The 14,901-nt window shown below is 37.4% G+C and overlaps 3 protein-coding genes across 3 annotated transcripts; all 3 read right to left on the bottom strand.

Moving 5' to 3' along the window:
• LOC141621081 (protein BONZAI 3-like) lies at positions 1–2,463 on the bottom strand. The gene is made up of 11 exons (XM_074437794.1): positions 2,425–2,463; positions 2,181–2,360; positions 1,959–2,084; positions 1,664–1,725; positions 1,481–1,604; positions 1,272–1,386; positions 1,108–1,184; positions 891–1,028; positions 544–708; positions 345–462; positions 1–8 (listed from the first exon to the last, which is right to left on the bottom strand). The coding sequence occupies exons 1-11, from the start codon at positions 2,461–2,463 to the stop codon at positions 1–3; spliced, it is 1,152 nt and encodes a 383-aa protein (XP_074293895.1).
• On the bottom strand, positions 2,332–5,008 carry LOC141619662 (protein BONZAI 3-like). The gene is made up of 5 exons (XM_074436680.1): positions 4,423–5,008; positions 3,224–3,271; positions 2,833–2,981; positions 2,690–2,738; positions 2,332–2,577 (listed from the first exon to the last, which is right to left on the bottom strand). The coding sequence occupies exons 1-5, from the start codon at positions 4,582–4,584 to the stop codon at positions 2,494–2,496; spliced, it is 492 nt and encodes a 163-aa protein (XP_074292781.1). The 5' UTR covers positions 4,585–5,008; the 3' UTR covers positions 2,332–2,493.
• A 2,695-nt stretch (positions 5,009–7,703) lies between these two features.
• Positions 7,704–13,254, bottom strand: LOC141619632 (phosphoenolpyruvate/phosphate translocator 2, chloroplastic-like). Its single transcript, XM_074436651.1, has 9 exons — positions 10,418–13,254; positions 10,078–10,200; positions 9,851–10,003; positions 9,676–9,761; positions 9,517–9,601; positions 9,325–9,444; positions 9,138–9,215; positions 8,874–9,003; positions 7,704–8,010 (listed from the first exon to the last, which is right to left on the bottom strand). Exons 1-9 carry the CDS (start codon positions 10,868–10,870, stop codon positions 7,940–7,942), a joined length of 1,299 nt encoding a protein of 432 aa, XP_074292752.1. The 5' UTR covers positions 10,871–13,254; the 3' UTR covers positions 7,704–7,939.
• Between the last annotated feature and the right edge of the window lie 1,647 nt (positions 13,255–14,901).

The raw sequence follows: 14,901 nt of genomic DNA, 5'->3' as shown, positions 1-14,901 counted from the left end.
TCAAGAATCTATATATTGAACAGCAACAAATCAAACACATGAGTGAAATGACAGGCTTTGACCAAATACCCGAAAATAAGAACACAAACCTATAAATGATTCGATCTGCAGAAACCCGGCTCCAAATGACCCACAACAATTTATTTGTAGCAAAACCTATACAGTCTAAAAAATACCCGAAAATAACCTGGTTGAGCTGATTATTAACCTGACCACAGACGACCCAAACCTAAGTTGACCTAATAACAACGCACTCGAAATGACTTGAATCCATAATGTCCAATCTTAAACCCGATCCAAAAACATGCGTGTGCATAAATAAATGACATTAACACAAAATTTACTTGCCTCCATCTCAGTAAAATCTGCATTTCCAACTCCTACAATAAGGATCGATAGGGGCAGGTCAGATGCCTTCACCAGCGCGTCAATAGTCTCTTGGAGATCAGTTAGAACTCCATCCTAGAATAAGATAGATTGAAATGACTGGGTGGTTGATCAAACAAGACAGACTACGGGTTGAAACGTTCATGGTTAATTTACCGTGATTAGAAGCAAGACATGGTATTTGTAGCTGTTCTGAGAAACAGATTTTGCAGCAATTTGTGAAGCTTTGTCGATCACTTTGCCAACCAAGGTAGGTCCAGCCAACGCAACATTCTGGAGGGAATAAGTATAGGCAGCCATGATCCCTTCAACGCCATTAACCTACCAGGGATTAAGCACTTTAACTAACCAAACTGTATCCAACTAGTAAAAGGAACAAATATGGAACCGTCTCAGGGTCTCACAGAATTTCAGCAAGGCACTTTATTCTGAGAATGCCGACAAATGATGTAGGTACTCTATAATCTCGTACTTGTAATAATTTATTGTTGTTAAAAAGTTACCTCTGATTCGTGTGGAGACAAATTGAGATTAAAACAGTAAGACACATTGCCATCTGGTGTTCTTCCACCAAAACCCCAGGCAGGAAATCGCTTGTCGGAATCATAAAACTGCAGAACCTCCCCTGCCTCTAGTATAGCCTGCAAGGAAGAGAGACATAATTAATAATGTTAAGAGAAGCATAACATTACCAAATGTAAGTCACTAAGTGATATTTACCCGTTGGTATGCATTCAAGTGGCCCGAGGGATCAATGTAATGCAGTGAATGTGGTTTTTTCGGGTTTCCATTTGAAGCTGCACAAGGTAGGGAAAAATAAGCACAATAAACAGGAACGATAACAACATACAAAAAGTGCAAGGACGAGACGGAAAGTAACATACAGGTAAAATCGACAGCAACCATGAAATTGAGCTCAAATCCACTTGAAAGGTAATCAAGAAAGCTGTAAGTCGGTTTCTCACGATACATATCTACAAATAGTTCACCATTCAAGACCTATAATGAAAATGAGAGTAAAGAAGGGCAAATTAATACAGGATAATACAAAGCTCATCATAAAAAAGAAGGCTTAATCGACTGAAGTGTACACCTTATTACGACCGTGATGGGTTGCAACAAAATTGGCGCCAGCCTTCTCCTTGTGCAAGTTTTTAAGGTCTGACATTGATCTCTGGACTTTACTGGTGCAGATATGAATCATTGCTTGTAAACAGCTAAGTGATTTTGAATGTAATAAAAGCATAAACAAAATACAGGGTTTTAAAATTCTCACCCAATAAGTTCATGTTTACCACTTATATCGAAGTCAAGACACTCGATGATTAGGGGATTATCCTGAAAGTTAAGGAGTATAAACGTTAAAAATGAAGACGGTTAAATTTAAATTCAGTGAAGACATTTTAACAGATGCAGAACATAATTGAACTGATTAACTTTTATATTTCTAATGATGTACCAACAACCATGTTCGTTAGCCAACTCCATAAGCGGGAACCTTTGGGGCACATGCGTAACGATGTTGTTGTCGTTTTATGATTGTGAGAAAATGAGGTACATAGCTTGCTTACAAGCTGCAGCATAGTCAAGCAAACAGGCTGCCATGTTGGGTTCAAATTATTGTGAATGACTTCTGTTTTGCAAATTGGAATAGTTACTCCACTCTCGGCATTTCGGGATATTTTCAGAAAAGGATCCTAAAAGAAGCATGTAAAGAGGTATTTCGTCAGCAAAACAAAAGAAGTCTATTTAGAAACACCTGCATTATCTGCGCTGGCATGACATTAACATACGCTTTTAGAAAACACGTCTTTATTCTCCAGGTTAGTGCAACGGAATACAAACTCCACAGTAGTTTTCGACTCTGCAGTTTCCTCTGCGTGGATATTCAGCGTGCCTAAGCTTCCTGAATATCCCTGCTGGCTTTTGTTCTCAATATTTATCGTTAAATTCTGACTTCGTTTAGTTACGACCTGATAAATTCAAATAAGAGAAATCACAGTTCAGTTTCCGGTGCTTGCAAATGGGATAAGGTACGGTGTCAGAAAGGCGCAATTTATTTAGGTTCAAAAACATCCCTTTTCAAGACCTGCAGACGAGCCTGTGTTACATGGCTTGATTAGAAGCATTTACCTCTGATAGAACACAACTGGCTTCCCCAAGAAAATCTTGCTTGCTCAAGTCGAGATCCTGCAATGCAAAATTTGAGACTTATGAATCTCGGTAATCATAAGTGAACTTCATACTAATAGCATCTGTTTTTACAAGAATAGCAAATGCCTTTGCATACAGCTAGAAGTACCTTTACTGGTGTGTAATAGAATTTCGTGTCGATATCATATATACGAAACCTGGATGGAAAAGATCGAGAATATTCAGAATTCAGAGTCAAGTGATGGTTTCAGTTGAAAGTTGATTAGTTGAGAGTTATAAACAAAGTCATACTCTAAATGCTGTACAATCTCAAAGTTGTAAACAATGGGAATTTTTATTATCCAGGAAGGACTCAAACTGTTCAAAATCACTTCAGTACGGCCGAGTTCCAGAAGTGTCCCATCACGTTTTTTCATGTACACCACAGCCATTGGATCACTCTACAAAAAATAAAAGGAACTGTTCAAAATCAAAGTAATTAATACGGAGTATATGCTGCAGAACTGTAATAGGAAAAAACAGAATCCTGGTATTAGTTTTTACGTCGAAATCATATATTTTACATTATTCATTTTGTCTACCTTAAGCTGTTGATGAGTACTAGCTCAAAATCAGATGAATGTTAGACGTGTTAACTGTTAAGTTATGTTCTAGCTTGTGTAGGAATATAATGAAGTTATACCTTTGAGAAGATGTCACGGTCTCGTAGCTTTGTCGCTGACAAAGATAACTGCAGTCAAGAGACAGGTGAAAAAATAAACAAATTAGCCCTTCAACCCTTGTAAATGCAAGCCTTATAAGTTACTCGTCAACATCCTTACACCTACTAGTCTCCTTCACTCTACAGCTTATACGAATCTGATTACAAGATCAATGCATATATTGCAGCGTGGTATTACATTCAGACTGCTGCACTGCCATCCTACGGCTTTGTAATATATACAAGATCATCAATGACTCAGTCTTATATTGCAGTGCGTAATTACATTCAGACTGCTGCACTGCTATCCCACGGTTTTGCAATATATACCCCGTAAAAGATTATCAGTGACTCAGTCTTATATTGCAGTACGGAATTAAATTCAGACTGCTCCACTGCCATCCCACGGCTTTGTAATATATACTCCGTACAAGATTATCAGTGACTCAGTCTTATATTGCAGTGCGGTATTACATTCAGACCGCTCCACTGCTGTCCTACAGCTTTGTAATATATACTCTATACAAGATTATCGTGACATCTAATGGTATTGGTCGCATTCACGACACAATTATACGAATCCGTTTCCAAAATGGGCGATTTTCACTAATTATTTAACGATATGGGTCGAGTCTCAAATTAATTGTCGTAGGCTTGGTATTGACGAAGCTATTGTGAGGGTCAAGTCGCCAGGGCGGTTGGCGACTAAGCTCGAGGTCGCCAGCCGAGTTGGCGTTTTATCTCTCAACGGTATTGGTCGCTAATCGAGGTGGCGACTTAGATCAAACCTAGCTTTAGGTATGACGTGGACCCATTTTGGGTAATTAATTTGAGACTCCGCCCATTTCATTAAATAATTAGGGAAAATCGCCTATTTTGGCAAAAAATTCCAATTATACAGTATCAGTCGAAAACACATGTTCAATGTTTATCCAAAAAAAGGGAATTCTACAATATATTTTAGAGTATAAATCTATATTACTCCGACACTTCACTTTGGTGGCGTGCAGATGAGTCAGAGTAAAGTTATAAATGTCAAACAAGAACACCTTAGGTGGGTTTACCAACAAAATCCCAATATATAAGCTACTTTCAAATATTTAATAAAAAAAAGTAAACAAATGACTGAGACACCCGATTGAATATATAAATAAATAATCCGAACGAAGATGAAAACAAACCTCAAGGTGGGAAAACAGTGGTTGAAGACCACGAGCCCTATAAAAATGATCAATAGCATCATTATAGACTTGACCATTTCCATGATTTGTAGTATGCATGTGATTAGAACCTGTTCCTATGGCTTGTTTCCCACCCCTTTCATCAGACAAACATGCACCCATTTCAACTTCTTTGTATATATACCCAGTACCCTTTTAAACCGTTACGGCCTTACGGGTATTGATCAAGAGTATTCCTTATCGACTGTCGGGGAAATTTCTATAGCGAAACAAAATATTGTACTATTATGATCAAAATGAAGTTTTTGGGGAAATGGGTTTTGTAATTGGCAACTTTTGGGGATTATTTTGATGCCAATTCCAAAATTTTCCATTTTCTTTTCTGCCTTTTTAATGCAAATTTGGAGAATACTCGTACACTTAGAAAGGGTCTTTGGTAGAATTGGTAACCTTGGTGAATGGTGAATGCCAGTACACGCCGCGAAAGGGTCTTTAGTACGGCGACGATAAAGACAGTATTGCCGTATTGGTAACGCTAGACCAGGCATACGGATTAATTGGGTCGGGTACTCAGGGTTAGTTCGAGTTTGGGTTAATCGTAGGGCAGAGTACGGATCGGGTATTTGATCCAAAGTGCTAGTTCGGATCGGATATCCATATTAAAAATCTTGAAGTTAGATATCCAATATCCAAACCAAATGTTTCGGATATCCAATGTTCGGGTATCCAAAATAATCGGATCGGATGCGGATATCCATCCATACTTTAGAATTTACTTTAAAATTAAGTTTGAAACACGATTATATTCATAGTCTTACATGATGATTTTCTTTAGTATTCTTATTCCAATGTTCTCGACATAAAATTTAAGTACTACCTAGATATTTCTCTAATATTTTAAACATTAATTAAGTTGTTGTATCAAATAAAATTTTATTTTCTCGAAATTATACTAGAAAACTATAGTTTCGGATCGGATCGGATATCCAAATGTTTTAATTCTAATATCCATATCCAAACCAAAACCAAAGATTTCGGATCAGATATCCAAACCAAACTTAACTTTCGGATCAGATATCCAAACATTCGGATCAGATTCGGATCGGATATCGGATTAGTTTGGATAATCGGATTTTTTGCTCTGCCCTAGTTCATCGGACTGTAAAAATTTGGGCCAGTTTGAGTTATTTTGGGTTCGAGTTTTTTCGAGTGGGTTGTTATCATGTTATTTGGAAATTATAGACAGTATGTGATAATAAATATACAGGTCGGGTCAATTCGAGTTTTCCACAAATTGGGTGTGGGTCGGGTTTATGTAGATTATTCGGGCAGATCTATTTTGTCAGGTCTAAGTAATGCCCAAATTAGGATGAAATCTCTCATATACAAAGTATTTTTGTTAAGTGGTCCGTCTTTGTTCTTTTGGATTAGACCTAGGTAGTCACCGGAACTGAGGACCTGATTGCAGCATCCGAATTGAGGACCCGAGTAGATGGGCTATAGAAGCCCATCTACCTGATTGCAGCAAGGAGCCCAGAAAGATCAGATATGCTTGAAAAGAGAGAACCAGCTCACCCTTGATAAAACACATGTGAGTTTTGGAAAAATTGACCCGACCCGACACCCTAACATAACCCATAACCCGTAAATTCATGTGACCTGGCCCCGCACCTGAACTAAGGACCTGAACATGGCTAACAACCCGAATTGACATGATCAATATGACTCGGCTAAAATGTTTATTGATGCAAACAAACTATAGTATTATCTTTGAAGAACTTAGGGGGTGTTTGGTTGAGGGTGTTGGAATGGAATGAAATGGATTTGAGTGATTCTAGTGTTTGGTTGGGATATTTTGGAATGGAGTTAGAATTCCGATGGATTCTAATTCCACCTCAACGCCTTGGAATCCCATATCCACCTTCCCACTCAGGTTTCTAACTTCAGGGCCGTCTTTGGGCTTGTGCGGCCCGTGCGGCTGCACAGGGCCCCAAAATTTTGGGCTTCGAAACCTAGTATGTCTAAGATAATTATATGTTGCACAAGAGATAAACAATGAAAGGTGCTCGTGTTGTGGTATGAACTTTACCTTTTATTCACAAGGTCACAGGTTCAATACCTTGTAGCGACCTTTCTCTAGTTTTTTTTGGGCTCACATTCATATACCCATTTCTTTTATCGGTCAAATTTTCTTAAAAATTGAATATGATAAATGTAAAGTATTTTAATAAACAAAAATTAAATATGATAATGTAAAATGTTTTAGTAAGTAAACACTTAGAAAGACCCAAAAAATTTGGGAAATCACTTTGAGTTTGGCTCACGAAATAAAGTAATTTTGTGTTCTTACTTGTGTACAATTCAATTTATTATTTTGTTTAGTATCTTAACTATATAACAAAATTTAGTATTAATAACATGTTGAAATTTTGAGTTAGGTCCTTTTAGTTATATTTAGGATTGCGTCGGTTGAAATTTGGATTAATAGAATTTTTTTTTAAAAAAGCATTAATATATTACGCGGGGCCTCATTTTTTAATTTTGCACAGGGCCCCCGAAACCACCAAGACGGCCCTGTCTAACTTCATCCCCCTCCATACAATTTTAGAGTGAATCAAACAATAAATATTAGGTATGGGGTTCTAAATCTATCCCCTCATACTATCTCATTCCATTCCAATCCATTTTAACCTTTTGAACCAAACGGCACCTTAGTGATAAGCCCAAAAATGACATGAACTGAATGAATTGGCCTGACCCGAGTCTTGCAAACCTCGAGAATGATTAGATCAAACCTAAACATAGCCCGATTAACCGTTGTCAGGTCTACATTTGAGCTTCCTGCATTGGAAGGAGAGACCAAACACTTTATTTTAACGAACGTTTGATCAAATGTTTTCAGAATAGGTTATTCTGATTCATTGTCTATTGAGCTTGTTACGAAATAAGGCTAATTTTACTATTTTTCCGCAATTTCTAACTCCATTCTCTATAAAATACATATTAAATCTAACAAAACCAAATACAAACTTGTATGGATTTAAAATCCATATTTTTCATTTAGTTCCAAGTTCCAACCATTTAAAACAACTAACCCTACAAAATGGTATCTACGAATTGTTCATTTACCAATGATGTTTGCATCATCAAAATTATCCAAGAATCTGAATAAAAATATATTTGTGTTCAAATTATTTACTACACCCAATAATTAACTAATAAAATAATAATCGTCTCCATTTCGAAAAAGGGTACGAAAGTTGCAACTAAACTTTTGCCAATTTTTAAGAAGTGTTTTCCTTTGATTAAAAAAAACTCGGTATGTTTACATTGTACAAATAGGGTAACCTATCTTTTATCACTCATTTAAGACGGATATACTCTCTCTTAAGCTTAAGACGGGTCAAGTAGTTGTTATAAACCGAATATTCTTTCAAGGCCCAAAAGATGAGGAATTGGCCCACTGATTCAACACGTTTAGCCCAGCCCAACTTGCGCAACTAACAATCATGCAGCTTTAGTTAACCTTTGATTTTATCCTTTTTGCTCTTGAATATAAGAATACACCAACTAGTGCTAATGCAGTCCCTGCAGTTGTAAATCAACACAAATTTTAACATGCATAAATATAATTTACAGATGATGATTCATGTTAGCCGATCCTATCCTATGTTGGGACTAAGGCTGAAACCGTATCAGTCATGTTTGCAGTGAAGGACAGATTTTTGCAATTAGACTAATTAAATTAGTAAGTTGGAGGAAAATCTACATTTATAAGGATTTATCTATCTAGTATATGAGGCGATTTTACAGTGAAATTCATGTAAGACCGTTTTACACAAGCTTTTGTAATCCCCTATCTACTAAAAGAATAGGTGGAACTCTAAATTTTCCCGCCTAAAATTTTAGAATCTAAAATTGGATTATTATTATTCTAATTTATTCTATAGGTGTATCTTGAACTATAAATGGATATAATCTTTTAATTGGATATATTCATTAATTGAAATGCTCACAATTTGCACATTTGATCTGCAAGATTTGCCTTCGAAGGTTTTATAATAAAAAAATTCATTGAATTTTTATGAAAATATAAGAAATTGCGGATCAAAATTATAAATTAATAAAATATTTTATAATAAAATGATTATGAAAAATAATCTCATTAAAATAGCCATTTCTAACATTACTCAATCATCTTGATTACTTTTTCAATATTAAGTTTTTTTTTTTCAAATCAAAATATACAGATGAAAAACGCATAAAAAATTAATGAATTGTTAAGTTATAATAAAAAGTAAAACTTCATATATACCGTGCATAAATTGCACGTGGTCTATACTAATAATACACTAAAATGTGTAGCTTCTATAAATACAGCGCATTGCGCGGGATCTAAACTAGTATTAGTATTAAACGCGTAAGAAAAGGTTTGTAAAGAAGTGAATTACCAAAGGAGTTTAAGGGAGAAACAGGAGTTTGGAAGAAGATAACTGAAGAAACAATGACCACAACGCGCTTCAAGCAGTTTCCGACTGAATGAGTCACTGCTGATACCTTCCCTAATATCATGTACGAAACCTGACAGTAAAATATCAGTTATGTTGTTGCAGTACTCGTTCGTCCCCCTAAAATTTGTCGACATTAACTTTAAATCCTGGTTCCGCCAGGCCATCGCTGCTAATATTAAAGAACAGAATGATAAAAGGCGATACCTGCTGATAAGTGTGAAAGCAAAGGCCGGAAACAAGAGCTCTTAAACAAAGTTCTCTGACATTCAATCCTTGGTTTGCCTAGAAAGCAGGACACAGGAAAAATGCATGATTACTTTTAACAGTTTAACTACCATGAGAAATCCCGAGTTAACAAACGAAACCACTGTATGAATTATGTAAAACTTACAGCAGACTGCAGATATGAAGGACTAAATCTAACACCATCAATGAGAATCGCGGCTGGCACCATTAAGACGAAACATATGAGTGTTATCACAGAAAACAGATTGATGTTGTCCAAAGTCTCCTGTAAAAATTGAACTTATCAGGATTAAAATGATTAACTTGAAGTTTCAAACAGTCGAAGTAAAAAATTTACCTCTTTGTTAACCATCAACTTTTTGCTAAGCACATTACGCGACTGATTAGTAAGATTTGAGGCCATCGCGCTGCTGAAACCTAACCTATTGGAAAATCCATGGCAATATTATTTATAAATTTGGACTAGTTACAAGAAAACAAGGTAATTTACGCGTACCAGTTAAAAGACGCTTCTGTGAAAGACGCCAATGCTACACCACCTACGATTGGCACCAGTGACGAAACTATCCAAAAATTCGGCCTCTGCAATAAATTTTCAGAAAACAGTTTTTAACTCAGACAGTTTTACTGTCAACAACGGCTTGACAGTAAAAAAAAAGACGGATGCTAACCTCACCGAGAAAGAGGACAGATAAGACAACAGTGAAGAAGGGTTCCATAGCTTTGATGGTATGAGTGAAGGAAACTGCAACTTTTCCGAGACTGACATTTGTCAGAAGATTTCCCATCACATGAGCCACTGCTAATGGCAGAATCGCTCCGAACTGCAGTCATTAATTTTAGTTTCACACTGAGGTTATAGACTTATAGTCACATGAATTTCTGCAATTATCAGTACCTGAGATCGAGTAATCTTTGGCCGTGGATGCAGATTTAAACTCCACATTAGAAGAACAAGGATACTTCCACAGCCAAATTGGAATGCTGTTATTGTAGATGGGTATGGAAACACCTTTAGTACCTGTCACAACTCAACGAGTTATTGGAGGCTGCCAGGATTTGAACCCGTGACCTCTTGGTCACACTGGCTCTGATACCATGATAGATGAACCATCTCAACCAAAACCTTAAGGTGATGGTTGAGGCCCAACTATTATATTTATTCCTATTAACTAAGACATGAGTTTAAGGTTTAAACTCGTAATGGAAATTGTGTCGAGAATTGTGTTACTAGGTACCTGTTTGTTGAATATGTTGAAGTAGACATTCAAGAGATACCAAAGAAAAAGCATGCCTCCAAGCTGCAGTCTTTGCACCAGTTGACTAGCCTTCGCTTCTGCCTCTGCGTCTGCCCCTGCCTCTCCGTCTGCATTCTCAGGAATCGACACAGCTCGAGCTACCAACGAATTTTCCAACCCTCGCTTCGATCTAGAAAATATAAGCCAGGAAGAAGCAGGAGGACATGAGGCCTCCCAATGCAATGCTCTACCAACGGACCTGCAGGCGACACGACTGCTGCAACAACACGTAAAAAATATACTACCGGGCACTGCGTAGAAACCGTTAGGAATAGATATTGGTCTTTTCGGTACAAGAAACAATGTTTGAGTAGACATTCCTTTAGGAGTTAAAGCACATTTCCAAAAATACATAGTTTTAATAGCTGCAAAAATGTGTACTACTGGAACCATTTAAAGTAATGTTTACATGCGGTGTCAAATGAGGCGTAAGGCCAGTACAATATAGGGGGAGCGGGATTCGAACCCGTCTTATTCATTGAGTGGATGACATTTTAGAAATAAGAGGAGCACGTGCCCCACGCGCTATACATTTTATATGGTTATAACAATGTGGGGTGTTATTTGTAGGACTTCAAAGAGTTAGGAATAAGATTGATGAAAAATAAGTGGTTCATGATTTTAATCAAGTCTTACCAAAGTTTTCCAAGGACCACAAGTTTTGATTTTTGAATGTTTTCTTGTTTGCCTCATGTTGTGAAGTGTAAAGTAGTAATGAGAGTGAGAGTTCCGTTTTCGGTGAAGTTAAAGACTCGTACGATTCATTTCTGAATTATAATGGAATAAAGCGAAATGACTCACCCTGGTGTTAACCAAGGGGTAAGCCCGTAAGGATGAGCAAATCAAACCGCGTTTTTTACTATAGGTGTTGTGAGATTCCATAAGTTGTTGCGTTCTAGGCAACAAAGGCGTAAGTAGACCAATTGAGCCACACGACCACGCCCACTCCCAAAACAGAAATAGGTAAACAAATGACTGGGACAAAGCATATTATTACCCTAAGGCGGTGGGAAATGTTGTTATTGTTAATCTAGCACAGACATTGTCATTACGAAAACACATGCCTAAAGAGCTCTAAACACAAGAAAATAAGTAAGGCAACTTACCCTCATACTCTTCAAACAGGTCAAGTTCAAAACGAAGCTGAGGTGCTAGCCGATGCTGATCAACAATCTCCCAAGCCTCTTCAGCTCGTCTCTCTCAAACTCTCCTTTCAAGCGAAAACAAACCACCATTAGCAGAAATCCCAACACGACACCACGACTCTCTCCACTTTCCTGCATCTTTGGTCTCCAGAGAGACGCAATTTCCTCTGCCTTCACCCATCACATTCTTGCACACCTCAGGTTTCACATTCATCAACTGCTCCAACAAAAGCTCACAGCTACTCCTTACTGTCCTGGTTGTGTAAACAGCATCACCCTTCCTCAAATGTGGTGGGAAAAAACCGTTTATAGCCGATAATACTAACTCGGCTGGGTCAGTATATAACTTGAACACCCTCAACACTGCTTCACCCATTAAACTATGTTCATCAACCCTGACATTTAGAAGGAATTGAGGTCCGGTTTGGCGCTTCACCCCATGAAACGCTCAGCAACCTCATTTTCCCACCTCTCTAAATCAGTAACCTTAATACGCTCCTCAATTTCCTTCTCCTTCGACCTCACCACATCAAATCGCTCCTCAAAATCCCTTTTTTCAACTCCACCATCACAAACTGCTCCTCAATTCCGTTATCCTTGTTGGTGATCGGGACAAGAGTTGGTCGTCACACATCCAATCAAACATATTTATAATACTCAACAAACAACTAGTTAGCGGTAAGTCGAGGTCGATCCATGGGACGGTGTGCTTTGGGTTCTAAGTCGATCTATCTCAATTTATGCTAGTGTCACGATTGATTTGGGTTTGTAGTTGTGTTCTAGACTAATGCAAGCAATAAAGTAAAACAAACAATAAACTAAGAAATGTAAACAAATGACTAAAAGCACTAGGATATCATGGGGTCATAGGGGATTCATGGTGTTGATCACACAAACATGTTTACAAAGTTGCAAGCAATTAATGTTGTAAAGGAACCGAGTTGGTTTATGTCTTACGGTTCATAGGAAGAGTTGGGTCCCGGAGCCGAATCGATTAGATTGTACAACACCTACAAGTCGACTTAATTTCCTCATATTCAACTTCTATGCATGGTTTAACAAGACTCGGGTTGGTTTATATCTTACAAGTCTTGTTGAGTAGATAAGAGATGGGTAAAAATGCAAGGATTCATAGGCTTGGCATTTCATCAAACATAACATGTGCATAGGTTGACATCACAACAAGCAAGCAATTTAATTATGAAAACATATTAGATTAAGCATGATTAATCCCATGTTGGTTTCCCTAATTACCCATTAATCATAGCTAAGAGACTACTCACTCATTATCATGGGAAACATGTCATTAATGGTGTCAATCATCACAACAAGTATAAACATGATAATAGAATGAAGAAATGAACAATAAAGAGTAAAGAGTGAAGGAGTTATACCAAACTTGAGATGATGTAAATAGTAAAGCAAAGAATAATAGAAGAAACTTGATTGATTGATGAAGGGTTGTCAATCCTCCAATCATACCCCAATAATCTTCAATTACCCAAAAGTAACAAACTTGGACAATAATTTTAGGAGAGATTGATGTGTAATTTGTCGAAAGATTAAAGAGTAATTTATTCTAATCTACTCCTAATCTAATCTAAGAGAGTTTTCTAATGTGGAAGCCCCCCCTTTGATTATCATCAAAAATGGGGTATTTATAATAGAGCTTCATTAGGTTAACTAAGGCTAAACTAGTAATTAACATTTGTAAGTTCTAAGCAGGGAATCGCTAGTCTTTCGGAGAGATGGGCATCTTAGCTGAGGACGCCACGATCCGCTCGTCCAGGAGGGGAATCCGCTCGGATTGTTGCAGAGGTGGACGAGCGTCTTAAAGGCTTGGACGCTCGGATTCTGCTTCTTGGACGGGCGTCTTGTCTCCTTGGACGCTCGGATTCTGCTTCAGAATCCTTCTCTTCGCTTACTTCTCATTCTTGTGAGATTAGTCTTTAGTTCTTACCTCCTCTTCATACTAGTCCATCTAATATCATCAATAAGCTTCCAAATATGCACGAAAGACGGGAATTTCCGCCTTATTATCTTTTTTTCCTACAAAACATACGAAATGCACTAGGAAAGCAAAATAGAAAGCATTTGACGGATAAAATGGCTATGAAATGTTATAATAGTATGCAAAATAGGCTCAATTAGGGGACTAAATGTGTACAAATAATGTTCACATCAGTTGGGTAACACCCAATTGTCCAACACAAGTTTTGTTCAATGTTACAAGATGTTACATGTACATACATTACAAAGTTACAATGTACATGGTGGAATTCAATGAATTATATTTGATTCATTGTATTAGCTATGGACAAGGGGGACTTATGTCTTTATGAAGATGTTAGTACATGGAATTTGTTCCATAGGCTTTCTTATATAAAGGATGGTTTTCATTTGGAAAGCAACACAACAATATCTCACAACAAATATCAAACAAGGTGACTTAGCTTGGTAGAAAATAGCAAGTCGGGTTTGAGGGTGAGAGGCAGTACACCGGGTGTTTTTATACAATAATTTAGGAGGTTACTCTAGGGGTGATATTAGTGGCATTGAATAATATTACTGGAGGGCTAGAGGTTGTTATCTTATATTATTGTGGGTTTCGAATTGGTATTAATTCGGGACGGTTACGTTGTACTGGTACTATATTATTATAGTGGATTCTAGTCGTTTTGGCTAGTGGGTTTTACTTTCGGTTTGGAAGGTTTTGCCCTGGGTTTGACCCTAAAATACCGTCTCATCTTATTATTGCTTACATTTATTTACTTTTACGGTTTAATTGTCAATTAGTTGCTTCCGTAAAATACAATCCTTCAATTCATAATCCCCAAAACGCTCCTCAATCTCCGTCTCCTTTAACCCTAACACAGCAAACCGGTCCTCAATCTCCATCCTCCTATAATTCAAAAGCCTCAATCGCTCCTCAATTTCCTTCTTCTTCGATTCCAAAACCTTAAACTCCTCCTCAATTTCCCTTTCTTTCGACTCCACAACCTCAAACCGCTTCTCAATTCCCTCACAACGATCACTAACCTCCCTTTCTCTCAATCCAACCGCCTCAAACCGTTTCTGTAACTCCATTTCCTTCCTCTCAACCTCCTCACAAGCTAAACTAAAAGTACTCTGCAACGTCCGCCATTGTTGAGCTAACGAAACTACAGAAAAACAATGTGATCGAATTTCTCTTACAGAATCACTAACATCATTAAACATTGTCCTATATTGCTCTAATTTTGATGAAGAAGAAGAAACTTTGTTCTCCATTAATGGCGG

The sequence above is a fragment of the Silene latifolia genome, chromosome X, assembly GCF_048544455.1.
Source record: "Silene latifolia isolate original U9 population chromosome X, ASM4854445v1, whole genome shotgun sequence".
NCBI classification, from domain to species: Eukaryota; Viridiplantae; Streptophyta; class Magnoliopsida; order Caryophyllales; family Caryophyllaceae; genus Silene; species Silene latifolia.
The sequence above is the reverse complement of the archived record's forward strand: the minus strand, read 5'-3'. Positions and strand labels throughout refer to the sequence as shown.